Source organism: Tachysurus vachellii, chromosome 14, assembly GCF_030014155.1.
Source record: "Tachysurus vachellii isolate PV-2020 chromosome 14, HZAU_Pvac_v1, whole genome shotgun sequence".
NCBI lineage: Eukaryota > Metazoa > Chordata > Actinopteri > Siluriformes > Bagridae > Tachysurus > Tachysurus vachellii.
This window is the reverse complement of record NC_083473.1, coordinates 14518489-14541029: the sequence shown is the minus strand read 5'-3', so window position 1 is coordinate 14541029 and position 22541 is coordinate 14518489. Positions and strand designations below refer to the sequence as shown.

At 39.9% G+C, this 22541-nt stretch overlaps 1 protein-coding gene across 1 annotated transcript; it reads right to left on the bottom strand.

Annotated features, from left to right (window-relative positions):
- Positions 1 to 449: 449 nt before the first annotated feature.
- klf13 (Kruppel like factor 13) lies at positions 450 to 21298 on the bottom strand. Its single transcript, XM_060886129.1, has 2 exons — positions 20488 to 21298; positions 450 to 8296 (listed from the first exon to the last, which is right to left on the bottom strand). Exons 1-2 carry the CDS (start codon positions 20933 to 20935, stop codon positions 7968 to 7970), a joined length of 777 nt encoding a protein of 258 aa, XP_060742112.1. The 5' UTR covers positions 20936 to 21298; the 3' UTR covers positions 450 to 7967.
- Between the last annotated feature and the right edge of the window lie 1243 nt (positions 21299 to 22541).

Here is a 22541-nt window from a genome sequence, read left to right as displayed (position 1 = left end):
CCCACACATGCAGCTCATGGCAAAAGCACAGTCAGCTCACTGAGTTGTGTCCAGGTTGTCTTGCTATACTCAGTTCAGCAAATGATTTATTGAGAAAACATTTTCACATCACTTACAGTTAATATTTGCATGGGTGCAGTCACACAGGAACAAGGTGCACTTCCTGTATGCATGCAACCCCAGACAGCAGGGCTCAGACTTTCCCACAATTGACATCACTAGAGGTTTTCAATTATTTTCCGCTTTCACTGATGCTCTGAATCCAGTAACTGAAGTAAAACTGAAGAAAAATAAGTAGTCAGAGTAAGGAAAGTAAATGTGAACACATGTTTTTAATTGTGTGTTGCACAAATGACAGTAAGAATTAATGATATCATCATTCTAGACACCATCTGTTGAGAGAAAAACAAGAATTCATGATAATAAATAACTCACACCTTTCACCACAATAAAGCTGATTATTTCTGCATTTATTTTCAAATGTAACTTCACTATTTCATGCATACAAGTTGACACATACATCATTTGACAAATTCTTGTTAATTCTCATATTTGCATAGGACAGAGTCACAATATATTGTCTAGAATGTAAAAAATAATGTCATAAAAAGATACAGCAGAGCAACCATGACCAGAAACATTAAGAGTTGGTATAATCCGTGGAACTGTACAACTGTAATACTTCACTGTAGTGATTTGGTTGATTAAGAAACAAAAAAGAAGAAAAAGAAAAAAATGGTGATGAATGGCAGGTTTTGAATGAGGTCATGAAGGGAGGAACTGGCCATAGTTGAAATATGAGTTATTTTGTACAAAGCGCTTTATAGCTGCGCTGTAGTCACAGGAACAGGCATTGCATGGTGATAGAAAATAAAGACTAATGCATATATCAGGAAGGCAAGCCATGTATACACATAAAGCCTAGAGGACAGCTTGAAGCATCTATCACCTCCCAGAAAATCTTTATACATCTTTTTTTGTTCATTTTATGATTTGAGCTTTATGGTCAGTACAAATTAATGTGCATCATTGGTATGTAAAAAAACTAATTAGTTGTGGCCATTGAATATCATTAATCAACATCACTAATATCTATAAATTTTGGGTATTCCTTGCTAATAAATCCTCTCATATGGAGAGAATAAGATGAGAAGCCATGAAGAAATGTGTCAGGTATTGGGGCTCATAGAAGTTTGCGGAGTGCACATCATAAAAAAGTGGAAGGGACGGCCGGTTCAGAGTTTGAGCCTCCTATAGCAATCCAGTCATGTGTGCTCATTTACAGCTGCTACAACAGCAGCCTTGTCCCTGCTGACACCACTGGATGTTACAAGCATCTAAAAGACTAGCTGTGTGTTTGAGTCTAAACATGCAGATTAACAGAAGATCAAACTGAAACAAATGACCACATGCTTTAAAATCATCAGTCAATACAAGTGACCAAGAATAAGAGCATGACTGAATTGTACAAGCCTTCATACACAATGAAAATAGACAGTTAATTTCCCCATATTTAAAATATTTTGAGGCATTAATGTTTTTCCCCTAGTAAACATTTTATGTGGAGGATGTTTCCAGTAATTTATAAACTGTGCTCACACTTGTGTCATTGATGTCAGGGGGTTTCTCTTCTTCCAAGCCACACAATTACTCAATGGCATTTAAGCCGCCAATCACAGGTTCTTTGGAGAAAAACTAACCTGCACAAGAACAGTGCAATTCTACTGTACTTATGGACACACTTCATTTTAAGGGTTAGTCTGAAGAACCCATAGGCAATAATAATGGGCAAACAACAGTCTACACAAGTCTTCACAAACATGTTACCAGGACAATTAACACAAGCCATTCGCTTTACCATGGCTTTGTTCATTATTCAAAGGGTCTATTTTGTTTCCTGAAGTTCCTGGCAGACACATTTGGGAATAACCCAATGAGTCATATGATTTGAAGGATAAATATTTTTTTCCTTTCAGCTGAAAGCGCTCTAATGTGCTTTGTGAAATGGAAGCCTGAATTCCAGCTAACGCAAATGCAAACATCGCCACATTCATCCACCATAGAAGTCTTTGGTGACAATCCAGTGAGGCTCTAATTACAGGAACCCAGTGCTGAACTTCAATTAATTGTACAGTGTGGGTTCATTTGCTTGATGGCTCAAGTGGCAGGTGCTTTGTACCACTTTGGCCCATGTTCCATGCAACAGTTCCATGGGCCTAACCCCTGTTTTGCATGTCTGTCTTTCACCTATCGTGGGAATGGCTACAAAATAATATGCACACCTGCATTTACACAAGAAGCAGGCTTGCAAAATCCCTTTTATGAGAGGCTCAGGCTTTACTGCTTATCCTGTCCCAACATGAATGGTTGTATGTCTATTTTGTCCAGTAGGCACCATCAAATATACGTAGTACAAGCGCATTGTCAAAACAGCAGGAAAAAAGTATGTTAAGAAAAGTACCCAAATTAACTAGTCACAAATGTAATTCAGTAAAATACATCACAGTCCAGAACATAAACAGAACCAGAACATAAAATAAATACATAAAAGTAATGTAGCTTCTATGCATTGGTTTGATATAAGCATCACATTTACAGCAAATGAAATTGCAATCCTTTGGAATGGTTGGGTTTTCACTTCTGATTAATATAACAATAATCACATCCAAGAGTTTAGGATATTTAACCATGTAGGTTATAAATTGTACAGCATAAGACAAATTAAGAAAGCAATATAATCAGACAAAAAAACAACATAAAGCTACATTAATGTCACACCAAAAGGAAAAAAAAGGATCTAAACTTAAAAATACTTGGGTATCTAATGCACATCATTCAGTCCTGTACACATACTTAAAAACACATCACTCATAGAAAACTGTACAAGGTTATTTAGTTAATGTCACCTATTATGGAATACACATTAATTTTCTAAGGGTTTATCCTGGAATTGCTACTTTAATGCCTTTGGCACTTATTATCAAAGCTAATGAGCTATTTAAAAATATTAATTTCTCAAAATCAAAATCTACTAAAATTGATTAGTATAATTCTGGCAACAGATAGAAAATAAATTATGCTATTTGGGGAAATTTGTATAGTTAAATATGATTCATGATTAACATTAAAGAAATTAATAAAACTTTTTTTTTTTCAACTTTATCGTCTGAATGAAGGAGTATTAATAAATTAGGTAATGTTGACATGATAGTTGGCCCATTATTATTTTAGTTATACCACTCTAATAACAAAATACTTCATACTTCATAACCTTCTGAGTTGCTTTGTAAAGTACAAGTTTGAGTAAGACTATAACCAAGGAGAGAATAATAAAATGTAACAACAATAATAATAGCATGGGACTACACTACCTATTCACAATGCTATGGTCTCTATGGTTATGTATTATTTGAAAATGAAGCTAATTATATCAATCGTGTGCAAGGCATTAAAGAAGGAAAGATTAGCCTTAGAAAAGTTAATTTCACCCCTTTATCCCACTTCTTTCCGCAACATTTATAGGAATAAAAATCCTGCTTATAACAAAGATTCAGTGTCTCTGCATAAAGAGGGAACTCTGGGGGTTTGTCTTGCTCAAGGCTTATAAAAACTGACATTAAAACATAAAACAAAAAAATGAACGAAATATGTTTTCATTCAGAAAATGGAAATAATAATAATAATAATAATAATAATAATAATACAAACACAGAAATGTAGATTACAAATAAACAAAGCCATGAATACATCTATGAGCTATAATCACATGTAAAGTTGAATTGTAAGCTAAAGACAGAGCAAGTACAGTTTTACCCTAGACATGCCACAATCTATTTTCAATGGTCTTGTTTCCGATTCAAGTCATTTCAGTACAGTGAATATATGGAGAAAAAAAATGCATGTTTTTCAATGTCTCATATTGACCTGTTACAGACGGCTAAAGCGGATGCCAGAGACTGGAAACATTTTCTCATTTTGTTAGATCTCACCAGTACCCAAGATAGTGAGACCAATTTAAAGACCAGTCACTGCCATGGATTCATACATATTTGAACATGCTACTGGATTTGGACAGAGGAGAGTTTAGAGACAGAGGAGAAGTCACCGTGTTCTCAGACTAACAGTGAAGAGAACACAGAAATGACCTTCAGCACTTCCAATTCACTGCAACACACAGCTCTGTGGTGGTATGAGTAGAAGCTTATGGTCAGCATATGTACGCAATATGAAAGGAAAGGTGTTATTATCTGCTCTTTGGGGTTGCTTAATGACAGGTGAGCCTAGAGGGCATTAAGCTAATTAGTACTTACTAAATTAGTGTTCCAGTGTTAACTATAACAGTGGAATTGGTTGATGTCTTGACTCCCAACACCTCTTGAATCTGTTTAAAATGACCTAATAGTGAGAATTCATAATGTGTGGTCTCACTGCAGAGGTAATGTATGTGTGATGCTGTTGCATTTTGTTACGGGTTTTTTCTTGAGTGAGAGAGAGAGAGAGAGAGAGAGAGAGAGAGAGAGAGAGAGAGAGAGAGAGAGAGAGAGAGAGAGAGAGAGAGAGAGAGAGCTTTGATTATGTGTGCTGTTTTGAAAGACTCTGGCTGCGAGGCCCTGGGGGAAGGGAAGGAAGGGAAGGGAAGGGAAGGGAAGGGAGGGGAGGAGAAAGACAGCAGAGGGAATGTGAAGAGGGGGACAAGGCCTGGTATTCACAGGCCTTCACCTGCTCCTGCAGTCCAGGGAAACCACATCCCCAGCTGGGAAGAGCCACAGTGCCCTAGTCGCATCTCCCTCTGTGAGGTGATAAGATTCAATGGGAATAAGCATGTGCATGATAAGTAAGACAAGGATGTGAAAGTGTGAAGCAAGAGTATATGCATCAGTGTGTAAGTGAAGGTGTGTGTGTGTGTGAGAGAGAGAGGCAAGTGCCAAAATAGTTTAGACAGTGGTGCCTCTATGCATGGCAGGTTTTGTAAGCTTCTGGCCTGAGCTGATGAGGCATAACTGTGAGGAATGGCTTTTAGAAACATAAGTCCACTTTCTCACATAGGTACTTCATCTTCCCAAGCTTCAGCAAGCAAAGGACGGTAAACTGCTGTTTGCTTAAATGATATGTATTTGTTACTGCATGGATTTGGTAGCAACAATATTTCATGAGTCTAATGCCCCCTGTTCAATGAGGATCAAGTTTGAAAGCAGCTGCTGTAATGGTATATTGAGGTAATGTGTTTAGCAGCAACACTGATTGTTTCGATCAGAGTCTCTGCGACAGTAAAGAAGTCTGTGTAGAGGTCCGGATACACAAGGAACTTAAAAAAGTCTGTAGAGTCTTACAGCTCTGCTGTCTTGTCTTATCAGTTTATTCTGATCTATACAACTGTCTTTAAGGCAGCCTTTCAAAGAAAAGAGAAAGATGTGTCTGAGTAAAGTCTGGAAGGTCTTAGTATTGGAAAAAACAGTAAATTTATCATTCTTTTCTTCTCCAAGGATATAGAACTCCAGATCAGAACAGGATATGCTTGAAATTTTAATTGTTACCATAAGCATTCTCACTGTTCACAATGCCTTAACTACTTTGCTCAACTTCCTTTCTTCTTAAATCCAGTGCCCTGAAATTTTGATGGCATCCAGTCAAATGAGATCCACAACCCTGCGCTATTTGCAAAACACTGATAGATGACGGGATGCTCCTTCTTCCATTAGCGCTTAGCGGGTGGGCAGGAAGAGAGGCAACATGCACGGGAGTGGAGGTCTGCGTTCCAGAGGGGAGACAGAGGGGAAAGCTGACTGGCTGTCTCTTCTGCTGAACTGTTCAGCTTATGATAAAGCCCATGTCTTTATCTGGCTCTCTTGGGGTCAGCACTTTCTTTCCTGCCTTGTCCAGAGTGCTGCTTTTGTTCTTTAGGCAAGCTTCAATCTCCCATTACTGCCCCAGCAACCCAGCCCAGTTTCCAGCTTACTCCTCTCTACAGACCTGCAGGCTTCTAGGCTACATTTAGTCTGCCAGAGTAAAGACCCTGGGGAAACCCTTCAGCACTTCATTCAGCCTCTCACTGTCTGCCTCTTTCTAGGAGGAGTGAGAGAGGCATGCTGTAGATATTGCCATTGCAGTGACTCTCCCGCATGCTATGAACAGCCTGCTTTTGAACATAGCCGTTTCCTAAGCGGCAGGTGGCAGTGAGTGAGGTGGGTAAGGTCACGCGGCCGAGGCATCTGTTGTTACCTGAGACTGCCAACGTATCTCCCTTCCCCCAGCTCTGGATATCACTGGCAGAAAAGCTTTCCTATTCTCACCTTTACACCTTCTAGTCTTTGGTGGTTTATTCTTGTGTGCTTTTCTTTTTATTCTCTTTTCCTTAAAAAATCAACAAAAAAAAAAGACAAAACAAACAAACAAAAAAACAAAAGGGATCCAGGTCCCTTGCTTTGTGTGTTAAACCTGTACTATTGTGGAAAAAACCTGAAGCTGATGCATGTGCAGTCTTTATGATGCAGTGCTGCTGCTTTGAAACTTTATCCTCCACATTTGGGGATTTGGTTCAGTCCTGTAAGGAGAGCAGTGGGATTTAGTCTCCTCATTGGGAAGGTGGTGCATGTAATGACAGTTTTATCGCCTACATTGACTCAATGTAGAGATTTTCATGAGCTCTGTTCACACTACAAGCTTAATGGTTTAAATCTTGATTTTTCACCTTGTTTATAAGTGAGCTATGTCTGTCCATACTGTGTGAACAAAGCTCTGCCCTGAAATGTGGCACATGCACATAGTTATGAAATCAATAACATCATGAAGACGATCCACCATAATTGAGCCACAATGGTATATAAGCATGTGCAGTAAAGTGTGATGTAAAAAAAAATTAATAAATAAAATAAAATAAAAAAGATTAGAATCTGACTCACTGTTGTTTGACCACACACACACGCACGCATACGCACATGCACACACACATGGTTTACATACAATAGTGGCTTAAATCTGATTTAAAATGATTTTTCCTCTTCATGCAGATTTGAACAAGTCAGATCTAGACCAAGAAAATGGGATTTATGCCACTACAACATATAACATTGCCTGTATGATGAGGACCTATCCAGAAAAACCCTCACAGTTTTGTGGGAAAAAGAGTCTTAGAGATAGCAATGTTAAAAACAAAAAGAATTACTTCCAGTCGAAATACACAATGACTTCTACTCCATTGTAGTCCCAATGCTGGGGTACCACGTCTTACAGCCAGATCAGATATTGAAATTTTATGACTGTTAAATCTAGTACTAGTTTCAAATGATGTGAAAACCAATAAAAAAAAGACAAAAGGAAGAGTGCATTTTTTTTTGTGTTGTGTGTAAGGCTGTTTTTTGTATGTTTTCTCTTCATGTTCATTCTTTCAAGCTAACAAGGCCATCCCTGAGCAGGGCACAAAATTCAACCCTTGTTGAATTTCAGAGTAAAGTGATGCTTGTATTGTGCAGTCAGTGTGAATATTAAAGGAGAGAGAGAAAGAAAAACAACTGTCTAGAGTCCTGAGGTGTGTGTGTGCGCCACTCCCCCTAACCCGTCATAAATAAAAAGAGAGAACAAAAAAAATTAAACCTGTTAATTGTGTCTACATTTTTGTTCACTGGAACAGATTTGATCAAAAGGGGAGCAACAAAAATACAATGGAAACTGGCTGTGGCCAGAGGCTATAAAAAATACAGACATATGTTACATCATGTAAATATTGCCATCTGGAAAAGGCATTTTTCTTCTCTGTTTTCTGCTTTTCTCTTTTATGAAGTTGGTGAGAAAACAATTGCACTACATGAAGCAGTTATGTACAGTAGAGTACACCACAGCAAGCAAAAGGATTAGCAAAGAGAGTTGGTGGCTAACAAGTGTGCAACATCACTACTTTTGACAGAAAAAAATTGAGTTAAAAAAAACAGCAATGAGCTGCAGGGGGCAGAGGGCAGAAAGTGCAGGTGGGTTTAAGGCGAGTTGGCTGGGCTAAGTGTGGGACTGAGTGTGGGGCTGGAGGCATCCGAGCGGCTGTAGTCGCTCAGCGATCCGGGCCGTGTGCTGCTCGCTACGTTCAACTGGCCGTTGCCTCCTTGCTGCCTCTTCAGCATGGCTGGCTGGAAGTCGGAGTGGCGGCGAGCATGCTTCATCAGGTGGTCGCTCCGCATGAAGCGCTTGTCGCACAGTGGGCAGCCGAACTTCTTTTCTCCTGTATGTGTGCGGTAGTGGCGTGCCAACTCATCCGAGCGAGCAAATTTCTTACTGCAGTCGGGCCAGGTGCACGGGAAGGGTCGTTCTCCTGCATCACACACAAACGCACGCAGCTGTCAGTATTTACTCAACACCAACAGAGACCTATAACTAGTGCATTTGCAAAACGCTAATAGTACTATATAGATTAAATACCAAAGTATTCACAACAAAATTTTATTCAGAAAGAGAAACAAACGGTAGATAGAAACAGAAAAACAAACAGGTTTATGATGAAAAGTGATTTGAACCAATGTGGGCCTGATTTGCTTTTGACAGTTTTCTGAATCCAATACAAGGGTTCTAAGGAGGCTACAAGTCATCAGCACATACACTACTAACAGCAGGGAAATCTGTGCCAGCTGATGTTACCCTAGCAGTTTTTCCTACCCTTATGTAGACAAAGGGTTCTTTTAGAAACATCCAAATACTGCTATGCCCCTTTGTATCCCGTATGGCCCTCATTAAACAACTGCAGACATCCTGTTTTAGTAAAACTTGCCTATTTGTGTCAAGTTCATTTTTCACTACCTGAATCCATACAAGCATCTAACAGAAGTGGCCACTGTTTCTGTTACAGTGGTTTAACTTAAGACCTGGCTATTAGATGGAGTGTTTCGGGCCAGATATATGCAGCCATTTTGTGAAGTTGAGTTTCCTCTCAGCCCAAAGTGAAGCTGTCTAGCTCCAACTATAGGGCTCGATGGATCATAGCCGAGAATGGACCTGTTCTCATGTGGGTCACTCCAGGGTCTCATTCAGCATTTAGATTACAAATGAACACCCTGCATGCTGACATAAAGGCTCTCATGCTTTTCAGCATTTTATGAGGTAGTGCAGAGTATGCACGACTCTCTCATTAGTCCTCCAGCTGCAGAATAGCCTGTGAAAAGTTTTTACAGTCATTAAATTGGGTGAAAAGCCTCTAAACATTAAGTCAGGAATGCAGGCATTAGAAATGCGACATATGTTCCAAAAGCACTGCATCATACTAATTGAAGAAGAGTTAGTTAAAAAAAAAAAGTAAAATAAATAAGTAAACTATGTAAGATATGCTGAGCTGAATGTCAGGGGTGTTAAATGCACAAACGCCAGGTGGAAAAAAAAGGGTTTTAGGCTTGATACCAAATACACTTAAGCAAAGTAATGCATCTTCAGACAGGCACTAATTAAACAGGATTCAGATACTGAAGATGTTTAAAGTGCTACCCTGTCCCTGCCAATGTGGTACTATTAGTGAGTCCACACATAAGGTAATTATACCCTTTCCCTCTCAATTCAAACAATAAAAGGAGAGTTTATCACAAATCTACACAGTATATGATGCCAGACAGGCCTCTACATCCTATATAGTGGTATATTTCCATACTGCAAGAGTGTATGTAGTCTATACAAAGCATCTTGCATTGAATTGCCAAATAAACCTTACAGTGTAGATTTTACTTCCATGTCACTACTTTTCCGCCCTGCAAGCACAGGAGCTACTGTTCTAATTCCCTCAGCAGTGTCTGTGACCCATGTGAAAGCTTAAATGCAGTGATGTTTCGCAATATGTGGAGGCTCATCTTTAGAGCCCTAGAGGAATAGAAAGAAATCAGACCTCACAGGCATTGAACAAGCAAGTTGGACAAAGCAGGAAATGCATGGAGAGGGCCAGACAGGCCAGTGCAACTGTCTTTGTTTTGTGGTTTCCCTATAAGTCCCAGTGGAAAATGACTGTGCTACTTCAAACATGCATTCACTATGATGCCAGATTGGTGTGAGCCATTGGGGTCCCTTCCCCCATAGAATGGCTGTAAAGTGACAGATCTACACTGGCTCAGTCTGGGTTCATGTCCTGCCATTCTCATGCAGACAGACTGAGTGGAGTTCCCCTTTCCCTTCTGCTCGCAGACCTTGAGTATACTCACACACAGACATATACACGCATAGAAACACATAAACAACACTGTTTAGCTACTCAAGTTTCCTAGTCACTCAGTATGCTGACTTTTTTCACTGAAGAAGTGAAAAATACACACAGACTATGCGCTTCCACTATCCATACTTCCCCCATCGTAGTTTATCAAACTCACAAATAACCAAGGAAAAAAATGCAAACAAAGACCCTAAGGTCTTGTTCTTGTACAGTCGATGCACCAGTGAATCCTCGTTTACAATACATGACTATAGACATACATGAACATCCATTCATCCATCCATTCCCTAATCCCTTATATACTGGTGACCTAATTATTAAGGGTCTCTCTTGTTTGAACTCATTTAAACAAACTGCATGTACCTATCATGTAATATAAACATAAGCAGAATAATTTGAATCTAAGATTAATCTTGTTCTTGCAGGAAACAGGAACATGCTTTATTCAGTAGAGACACAAGTAACCTATGATCTGCAGGATTATTGATTAACAAAACAGTGTGGTTGCACACGGTTATTCATATAAGGATACGTGGTTAAGAAAACATCTCAAACAGTTTCTATGTATCTTCAAATTGCCCAGGGGAAAAGAAAACAGATCCAACAACATAAATATTTCACTGGCCATAAGAAAGATGATCAGGACCGGAAACTCCTGCTTAAGAGTACAATGCACATAGAAAGCTGAACCAGAATGTGTAGAATAGACAAACGTACATTTAGAAAAAAAGGAGAGAAAAAAGGCATAAAAAGAAGAGGAAATGAAACCACCAAGAGAGTGTGGGTGTGTGAAAACGTGCCACACCAGCAGTAGCGATTTAACTGCTGATTAAATTCCTGATAATTCTGGATCACATTCACACTGGAGCGCACCCTAGCTGCTATCCTTTGTGCTACTGTTGATGGTTATTGTCCAGAACACTCCTGAGTGATGAGGCAGCTTGTGTGTGTATAGTCAGGTAAAACGTCCAGACAAAGGTGTCATGCGGCGTCACCACACATGTGAAACAAGAGCAATCTGTCCATTCAGAAGAACTGCTGAGCTCAGACCTTTCTGACTGTGTGTCCATCTGTGACCATAAAGACCCAGGATAACATTAGCAGAAACAAAGGCTGGTTTACTTGTTATTTACCTGACTTACAGACTTATTTGTAAAGACAACACTGATGTTGCACAATGGGCTGATGGGCTGTTGCACAAATCCTAGGATAAAGAGAATTACCGTCAGGGGTCTTTTGAAAGATCCCCTTTTGTTTCTGTGGAAAAATAATAGAGGTCACAATCACAAAAATGTGATCTGCTCCACCCAGTCTTCGATGTATTTGCATAAAGCACATCTCTCTTATCTTTTTCATTCACTGCTATAATTTTTACAAGATTTCAGGAGGATGCGTAGGTGCTGCAAAGCATCGCTTTATTACATGACCTTTGTTGTGGGTGATGATGTCAGAGGCTGCTAGTATGCGCTACTCCCCCTGGCAGGGAGCCAGCAGGACCGTGTGTCCCTGTATTTCTAAGAACACAGGGCAATAATTAGGGAAGACTTTGGTTGTGTGCTCGCCACTAACAAACACAGTGACCCAGTTACCTGAAGAGGCAGTTACATCACAGATACATTGAGTACTGAGAACAGAGCAGCAAATGTCTTCCCTCTGGGATGATACAATTATGTCACAGGTAGCAGACTTACATAACTCAAGCAGGCTTATAAAAGGTTTTATTAGCCGGTGCATGATTGGGACCTAAGTTCATGATTTAATACAGTAGTAAGATTGCATCTATCCTGAATGGGATTTGAGACGGAACAGTGGGAAACAGGAGAGAGGCCCTTTGAGGCCAACCGTCTGCTCCATGGATATCTGATCAGCCCTGTATCTGAGCAACGCTAAATGAGACCCAATGACGAGCCACAAGACTTAACGTCAGTCACCTGTTCTAAGAAGTGCAAAGATAAAATTCCTCCAGCTTCTTCAGCCGTGAGCTTCAAAAGTCAGCAGGGGAGTGAGACAGCACAACAGGCAGTCTGACATGAACAATGGGAGATCTAATGAATCCACCCTGACTTATCAACACAACACGCCTCATAAAGTACACTTCCCTGGCCAAACAAGGTCTTGAGGTCTGTACATATAGGGTTTCTGAAAAAACCCATCAAAAGAACAGAGCTTTGTTGGACACCTTTCAACTAATGTCCCCTGGGAAGAGGTTCCCTCTGATAACTTGTCTTTACTAAGACAAAGAGAAAGAGAGTGAGTGAGAGAGGTGAGTGAGTGAGTGAGTGAGAGAGAGAGAGAGAGAGAGAGAGAGAGAGAGAGAGAGAGAGAGAGAAGAACTAAGTTACACCAAGCATTCTCATTGAAATGAGACATTTAGAAGACTTTTTAAAAGACGTACCTTGCTGATGTCTGCTATTGATTACAAGTGGACACCACACCTAGATTTCAGTCATAGTAAAAGTACTACATTTTGAATAAACGTAACCAAAATGATACCTATTTTTATATGTGGTTTGGTACAGTCCAGATTGGCCCAGTGATATATGTCCATGGTTAGCAGAAAGTCTCTGGGTTATTGCTTTATACAGCCACTAGCTTTACCAAGCAGACAAAAAGGCAGCTAGCACCACTGAGCAAACTTGACTTCAGTTCAATGTGTTTGGTAAAAATAAAGAAGAAAATGGCTAATCCTAGATCTTAGCTAAAAATGGCAGCTGTGTGGAGCCAGGAGACGGCCATGCTTCTCTCACCAGCATTAACCCACCTATAATAGTGGTTTGATGTCATCATGAAGTTGGCTTGAAAGTATTGGTTAGACCCTTCTGGATGAGAAACACAACTCTCACCACACTGAGCTCCACTGAGCAAGTCCAATCATATCCATAGCAGGCCAAACTAAATGTGAGTCCCAGACCAGCAGCACAAGCATAGTAGCAGAACTCATCAGAGGGATGTAATTTATTCCTGCGTTTATAGACATGGCTGAGAGCCAGGCAGGAGCCAGCCAACCACACTTCTCCACAGTGGGTTAATGACAAGACTGCTGTGGAAGCTGCAGCTTCGGCACGGGGTGTAGCCTGCCTTTTTGTTCTAGTCCAAGACCAGCTTGTTATCTCCAAATCCTCATCATTAACAGATAATAGAACAGTGCTGTTCTCAGACCAGTCTGCATGTCTCTCTTGCAGAGGTAGCTTCATGAAACAACAGAAGTACACCAGAGTCAGTCATCATGGGAGTGCCTGCAGTGCTATAACCATACCAGGAGAAAGATGTGGGTCACACCCACCATCTAGTGCAACAAGCCAAAAAATGAGCTCAGTGTGGCCATATATACCATACAGACTAAAAACCACAAAAGAAAAGAAACTGGTAATAAAGCCACGGCTGTCTTTAATTTATCAGACACAGAGTATTAACACTATACACTGTGAACAATTGCAGGTTTTATTTTGCTGACAAAATGAAAAGTTCCTCATGTGGTTTAACTCATATTCAAACAAAGAGAGTAGGAAGATGGCAAAATACAGAAGTGCATCACACCTTGGTTCTGTGTCTGTATAACCACACAGACACAAGCGCTTGAAAGGCTTTCAATCTGTTGTCTGCTTTTACTCGTTTGACTAATTATGTGAGTAATGTTTGAAGTATAGGTGGAGCAAAGACATATAGGTGAGCTGAAATGGTCTTCCTGACAGACAGGATGGTAAATCACAAATGGTATTTAATTTGTTATCCCCTTTGTTTCTGATGAAATATCACTTTTGAACTGCGTCGCATCTTTTGGTGTCAGTACTGTGAATAAGAACAATAGCATCAGCCATGTGTGCTATGGGACGGTTTATACTGTCAGCCATTGCAGTATTCCATTTTTGATAACCATAACTTACTCCACCCACCATCTACAGCACTCAGATGAACTCTCATGAATCAGTGAGTGACACAGTTACACTCATAAGTCATGTAGCGTTCTTCAATCTTTGTAGAGGAAAGAATCAGGTTTGGTAGAATTCTACAACTAACCATATTAAGCTTATTAATTAGCTTATGACACTATAAAGGCCTGTCTCTCTTTGCTGCAGATTGTAGGCTAAGCCTGGTTAACTGAGGGCATAGAAACAGCTGCTGTTAATAAGAGCTGTTTTTATCTACAGAAATGCTGCCATGGACAGGAGGGTGCTGAGCACCTTGAGTGTGACTTTGCCATGCTTCCCTGCTTGTTGTGAGTGAATACAAAGCCCATACAGTACATACAATAACATAGTGTATGATCATTAAAGAAAGTGGCAGAACATACCCAGACCCTCATCAGTGTCTTTATCAGTCTTCTTACTGAGAGCATAATAAAGTCTTTTTAACTCTGTATGTGAAATTCAGAACATTCCTCCCTCCTTCCGCACCCCAATGCTGCTGCCCATCAGCGTGAATGCGCCTTTTCATCTGTGCCATAACCACCTCTCACACAACACACTACTATGGATCTTCTGCTCAAAATGTATAGAGAGGGAAGGGGTCAACCACCTCCCAGACTACAGTTAATGTAAATATGACAGCCTGGAGACTCCACAAATCTGCCAAACAATCAATAAAGACATATACATCATCCCCATCTCTCTATGCTTCTTAGCTCCAAAATGAACATGCTGAAAAGACCCAAATCAGACTGCCTGCAGCTGCAGCTGCACAAATGACCTACATGAACAGGGTGGGGGGGAACACAGGCATTGACATAAACTCATCCCATGTTCCCAGTGGGTCTATTCTGTACAACATGTCCCAAGCAGGGCAAAGTGAGCAGCCAGTGCTAAGTCTCGTGTGTGACCCTCCACTGGTGGCTCTATGAATCATCAGGAAGGCTTAAAATGAAGCAACATGGCAGCTTTAGAACCTCTCTTTCCTGCCAGGAGAAACTGACACCTTTGGGTCGCACGCAACTAGAGGGCAAGTGAGGCCAGGCCCTGCCAAGCAAACAACACCTCAGCAACTCATTTTCTTAACTCCCTGGCAGCTAGGGAAATAGGACACAAGGCTGAGAGGGTGGGGTGGACCAGAGTGGTTTTTATAAGGTTCTGCCAAAGCTAACTAAAGGATATGTGAGCTCAGTGCTGTATGAAGGACAGTACAGGAGGGTGAGAACCAGAATATAGTCTATTATACCTCCTAGGCATTATCCAAACATTAAAAAAAAAGTAATTTCACTTATTCACTGTGTAATCCACAGCCATGTTCCTGTCTGTGGATTAATACAAAAAAGGTGCCTTGTGATGGTGCCCCAAGAACACAAAGCCATGGGGAGCTTCCACGGGTAATATGGGTTAGGGGAAGAACAAAAAAGCAAACCGTCTGTGAAATATTCCATTATGTCCTTTGGCTAGATTGTGAGATTATTTGTGAGTCCTATCAAAAGTTAATGCAGCTAGAACATGGCATTTTGTCAGGGACATTGGGAACCATGAGGATTAGACATGCCTCCTAGCACACAAAACATTTAATGAGCACATCAGTGGCATCACTTTGTCAAAAGTAACCACATATTTCTTGACATGACATGACACATTATTCATGTTATTCAATTTCAGCATGGTAACAGAAACATTTTATTTAATTAGACTTTACTGACATTGCAGCTATGTTTTGAACACAAGCATTGCAATCTCCATGAGATACACGTTCAGGGTCACCAAACTGAACACCATGCCTTTATGTGCTTGTGCATTTTTGTCCCCACCAAAAAAAAGCTGATTTAGCTAATTTCTCAACAATTTATTGCTTGTCAGTTTATTTTCCATAGCTAAGGCCAAGTGGTTCAGAGGAAGGGGAACCCACACCCCACCTATACGAGTTGTCAAACAAATCAGTCTAGTAACCTTAGACCCTCAACCTGCTGAGGCCTTGCAAACCCATGAAGTATGGGGAGCCATTTGTATTCAGAATGTACCTTTGAAAACGTCGTGTCTTAACACACCTTTGACCTACATTCTGTAATTCAGTGCAGAGAAAAGGAAAAAAGTGAGTGCAAAACAGCAGCCTACAACCTCAATGCGATTCAGTTAAACCCCCTGCTTCAGTTTTTAAGTCATTTCCATGAACACTAGCTCAACCTATATGAGCCAGATGACATTATGGAGCTGTACAGGAAGCAGACTGGATTATGTTGATAGAGATTTACCCAAAATACCCATATATATACCCTTTCCAATTACAAGAGAAGTTCTTGGAATTACTAATCAGACACATTTGTGCACTTAATAAACTTCCAGAAGGCTCATTTTTATAGCAGATAATTATCAAGAATATCATATCCAAGTCTGGTGTAAATTATATAAAAGTTCCACTTCAACTGGAGGGTAAAACAAATAAAATGACAGACTACCAATCATAGATCTCAGATATTTCTAAAACCAAGACACCCAGCTAAAGACATTTTAGTCTTTAACAAATGGCCCAGTTTAAGCTAAGCCACATTTAATATTTTAGAAATAGAGACAAAAAGCTGAGATGTGGCTTTGTACACATTTTGTTTAAAAATATTGTTGTAAAGACCTCAAGGAAAAGCATCTATAAGCGTAGAACGTGTGTGCCAAATTGCCCAAAAATATAAGAATCTCAGCTTTGTAACTTTCCTGCAAATATGTGATTTTCTCATATGGATCCCCACCCATGCTATTTCACTTACATAGTGCACAGAAGCAGTACTGCATGTTTTTTTCCCCCTTCATTGTATTACAGAAATTAGAATTCTCTAAATTGCAACCTGCAAGCATATTACGTCACAGATAAAGACAACACATCTAGTGCTAGTCATCCATCTGTGTGGGTGATTATGATTTATGAGCCTTGCACATCACAACCTCATGTTCTAAGAATATTTTAGATTTTCTCCTACATGTTTCTGCAATCTGAAGATGTTTTGTAATCAGAACTATCTTTGTTGGCTTGTGTAGGAATTAAGGTTAAAGGTCCAAAGATTTCAGTATATTGTTTTTCCCAGCTATTTAGGTTGGTAAACAGTTGACAGTTTTTTTTCTAATGTAAAACATTTGACTTCTCTGCATCAAGTCTTATCTACTTGTTTCTCATGATCAAATTAATATACAGACATCTACCATAAAAACTGGGGAACAAAGACAATGATGAAACAATCCTTTAGCAGGAAAGTTCACTTTTAACTTCTGTACTCAAGAGTCAGCCAAATTCTGGCTTTACAGTCAAGCTAAGCTGTAACAGATTTCTTGGGAATCCACCTCAAGGTCATTCCACTAACCTTATCTCAATCAGGAACATATTGTAACCACAGGTCACCACAGGATTACAGGGAATGGCCAAGTGAACTTCAGACGCATGGGTCAATTATATAGAACAGCACTGCAAACACCCAAAAGCTAAAACGGTCAACAAGCTAGATTTGCATACTGTCTAGAAATGTGGAAAGCAATGTGCAATGTAAATGGAGCTTGCAAGAGATATACTCACTAGGTATGCTTCCAAAACCTGTTAGCTGGATGTTAGAACAATAAGTGATGAAGAATATTAATAATGTCTAACAGCTGTCAAAAACAACAAACATTTCTTTTCCGTTTTTTTCTGAGATTACATTTACTATTTAACATTGTTCTTGATAGATTTGCATTTCAATGCATACAGTACTGCAGTCTCCTTCAAGCATTGAGTCAAGCCCTCTGTCACATCATTTAAGCCAGCATTTGATCACAATAGTACATCTGCTCAAGCACCCTCATAAACCTCCTTTTCTCCCAGCAAGCTAGCACACGTGATGATGGCTTCCCAGCCCTTCCACTGCATACACCGCACATATATGCAAAATTTCAAGCCAAAACTAATACTGTAGGGGGGGAACTGTTCTGCATTCCAATATGACCTAATATCAAAAACATCAGCAATGCTACACTGAGTCATCTAAAAAAATCCTTAGCTCCAAGCATTTTTTCAATTCTGGGAGAAACAGAGGTCTGTGCCCAGATTCTGAATCAGGAGGACAAATGTTCCAACATGGAGTTCAAACCAGAGTCGGTAAAGAGTTCAGGGTGTTGTTGAAGTCAAATAAGGACTACAGCCCACTTGGCTCACCGGTTTGTTTTTATAACACAGTGTTCCCCCTTCTTTTAGACAGTGGTGTTTAGCTGGGAGAGTGATCCATTTTCTCTTTGATCTATTGGTCGGGGCTGAGGGAAAATCTGCTGAGTGCTTTGGAAAAGACTGGGAGCACATAGCAGTTTGGCAGAGCCTTGGCTGATGAACTCGAGTGACCCACATTCCCTGATTACCAAAACAAATGAGACGGAATACTCATTATTCTGCCAGAACACCACTCAATCACAAACCTGAAAGTCAAGCGAGGGCTAAGAAAAATCAGGATCTCTCTCTCTATATATACATATACTATATATACATATATATATATATATATATATATATATATATATATATATATATATATATATATACCTATATATGTATATATATATGTGTGTGTGTGTGTGTGTGTGTGTGTGTATATATATATATATATATATATATATATATATATATATATATATATATATATATATATATATATATATATATATACACACACACACACACATTCCACTGTTGTGATACCATGTAGTGAATTACATCAGTCACTTTGTGGGAACTCTGACTATGTAACTGTGATCTGATACAATGCTATAAAGCATATACATTGTGAATGTGTCTCCAGCAATACCCCAAACTCAAGGAGGCCTGAAAGTAAAACAAAGGTAGATGTGGGAAAGGAAGAATTCAAGAGGAAATATCTGAGATTAAAAAGGTATATCATGTTAATGAATTAATTTGTCAATTAGTAAACTATTGGACTTATATTATGATTGCTTTGACTCAGGCATTGTTTAAGCCATACACTAAAAGATTCATAAACAAAATGTGAGTCTTCACTGCTGCTCACATGGTGCATCCTGTCTGCACTCACTGTCGCATATGAAAAGGGTGTGCCGTGGCCATGTTCATCTAAATGGGTGTGTACCATACCAGCCACGTCAAGGAAAAGCCTTGTTTGGTGATCTCTAGTTTTATGATGCCAGATGTGCTTAATGCTATACTATAGTGCAAGACTTCTTTTTTGGGGGAGGGGCTTGGCTGTCTTTGTTGTATTAAATAAAACTCTTTTGCAAGGACATTAATGATGAAGTAGAACAACATAACAAATAGACAACATAACAAATAATTAGATAAGCATCCACAACTTCCTTGTATTTTGCACAATTCTCTTTTTTAATGCACAAAAGCTTTCGATGTGAAGCTGAAGGGTGGTGCTGTGCTTGTGTTCCTCTCTCTCGGAGCTCGTCTAGCTGAGTCTGTTGCTGGCCAGATCAGCTGGCAGTGTAGCGCGCGGGGGGGTGTGGCACTTCACAACAAAGGGCTTCAGAAGCACCCACATCTACACAACTCCAGGCGACCCCCACCCTCTTTTTTTCTTTTCTTTATTCGTTTCTTCTACGCATTTATTACAATCATTGCATGCCGTGGATTATCAGCAGTATCAAAAAAAAAAAAAAAAAAAAAAAGGATGACAGTGGCACTGCGTGGTGCGTCGTGCGCATTGCTCCCGTGTTAGCTAGCTGCTTGGTGACCTTCTAGTGTGTTATCAGTTCTGACAACTTTTGTTTTTGCGTGAGAAATGAGCTATGTGTAAAGTGTTGGCTTTGGTTAGTACTTTCTAGGGGCGCGTTTGTGTGGGTATGTGCGTGTGTGTTTTCATTTTAGATTACGCGAGGTTTGTTTACTGTCTCTCCTTATGGTAAAGGACAACTGGTTACTGCGCGCTAATTACGCATTGACTTCCAGCATTTGGTCGGGACATACTGTCCCAGAATACCTCCTACACACCAAGTCTAATAAGTGTTTCTACAGAAAGTGAGCTCATCTATAAAGAAAAGCACCGGATTTGCTGCCGTTAAAATCTTTGGGAAACTGTTGCTACAGTATATAGACTATAGGCTTCTCCTGTGGGCGTGACGTTATATACGACACCGCGTCTCACGGTTAAATCGCATATTAACCTACTTTTGTTTAAGAATGCGTAACATTAGCGGATTTGTATGTATGTGAGAAATTAGTTGTCTTCTTTATTTTAACTACACAAGCCCAATGTTTGAAGTATGGTGCCTTATTTACAATGATACGCAGCGAGGTAGAGGTACATTCATAAATCCTGGTGTAACTCGGAGATTTTTTTTTTTTTATTCCCAACCGGTTTCTGTAGCTGTGGTTCTGTGTCTGTATCTGAGCTGCAAAATGACAAAGCACTCGCTGCAATGGAAACTGACCTGTATGTGTCCTTAGGTGAGCTTTGAGATGTGACGATTTGCCATAAACTTTTTCGCAGCCAGAATAGTGGCATTTGTGCTTTTTCTGCGGGGACTCCTGTTCAGTACGAGCCCTCCATCGCTTGCCTCTTTGTTTAAGGGCAGAGTCGGCAGGGACGGCGGTAGGTGTGGCAGAGTTTCCATCCTCTCGCGTTGGGGTTGGTGGTGCGCTCTCCTCTTTTGTTTTTGCCTGCTCGGCGAAATTAGTGGGGCTCTGCTGATTGAAATCCGCCAGAATTCGTGCCACGACAAAAAGGGAAGAGTTGTCCTTCACAAGCGCTTCCTTGGTCTCTTCTCCATTCCTTGGTGCAGCCGCAGTTTCGGGTCGGATCTCCCTGTTCCCTTTAGGACCGTGAACAATTGCACGGCTGGACATAGACACCAGGCACTCTGCTGCTAAATGTTCCATGTTGTTAAACACGCAAAATTAAAAATGCCCCTCGATGTTTCTTTAGAACATTCAGAAGCGAAATGACACTTGTCTAAATCGCTTAAACCCGTCGCAGATCCCTTTTGTGTGATGCTGAACATTCAGCAAACTCACTTTGTATCGTTACCGGCTTTTCAAGAAACCTGACATCCTGAATAAAAAGCTTGCGGAGATACAAACCGTTAACGCGTCGCACAGATTGTATGATCACTTTAGAGCTATTGTTCAGGCAAAGACAGACTCATAAACTTGTTTTGCATGAATATGAAAACTCCCCATCGTGGCTGAAAAGTCCATACCCACGTAAAGTGACAGTATTGTGCTCGGCGCTGACTGGAGCTGTCGGTATCCACGCTGGAGGCGTGGTGGCCCGGGGTGTCGTCACAGCGCGCGCGAGCTCATTGGCCCGCATAGTGTCCCAAAGTGCACCGTCTCAAACTTCACCAAGTGAACTCGGATCTATCCAAACCTGGATACCACCTTACTAAATAGTCTTCCTATCTAGTACCCTACCAAATTTTGTTATTTATTTAAAGTTTGTTATTTATTTAACAAACTAATAATCATTATCTACTACTTTATACTGTACTATATAAGGGATGTGGTAGCATAATGGTTAAGCATTTTTAACTACTGACCGGAAGGTCATGAGTTCGAATCCCAGGTCCACCAAGCTGCCACTACAGGGCCACTGAGCAAGGCCCTTAACCCTCAATTGCTCAGTTGAATAAACTGAAATAAATTGTATGTCACTCTGGATAATGGTGTCTGCTAAATGCTGTAAATGTAAATGTAAAAAAGTATTTGCTCTTACCAAGGAGTAGGAACAAGCAGGCTGTAGTACATAATACTGTACTGGTCAATATGCTATATGATGCCTACATTATACTAACCAGTTACACTCATAATGACATGATTTGGACACATTTTCTTGTCAGTGATATATTAGATACAATAGCATGAGGATTTTGAGGTAGTTCTTAACGAAATTGTGAAAATTGTGGAATATGTTTCATTTCAGCAAATGTCATTAAATTGGTCGTCCCAAATCACACAATTGTAAAATTGTATTTCTTGTATTTGAACATTAAATTGGTGTTGTATCTGTTGTCCTGTTATTGTACTTTACTTAGGCAGCAGGATTATTATTATTATTATTCTTATTATTATTATTATTATTATTATAACAATAATACATTTTATTGTGGTTGCTGTTTACATTACATAAAATATATTACACTACAAAAATATTAACAAAATAAAAGACCACAAAATTACCAACAGGTCAGGGTAAAAACCGTACAGAGCTTGGCCAAGTATTGCAAGTGATTTTAACTTCTTAGTTATGTACTTATGGAAGTACATATTGTAATAATTTATTTAGGTATAAATGTGACATGAAGTGATTGGGTTCCCTTCCTTAAGTGTGTCTTGCATGACAAAATGTTAGCTAGCTGATATTAACTGAAACAGGTGTGCACTTCCGAACAGCAGTCATAAGGAAGCAGTGTTTCAAGAAGGAGAACTGGGCATTGTTTAAATAATCTGATGAAGATAAAGAGCTGTATGTCATAAAAGTGCATTC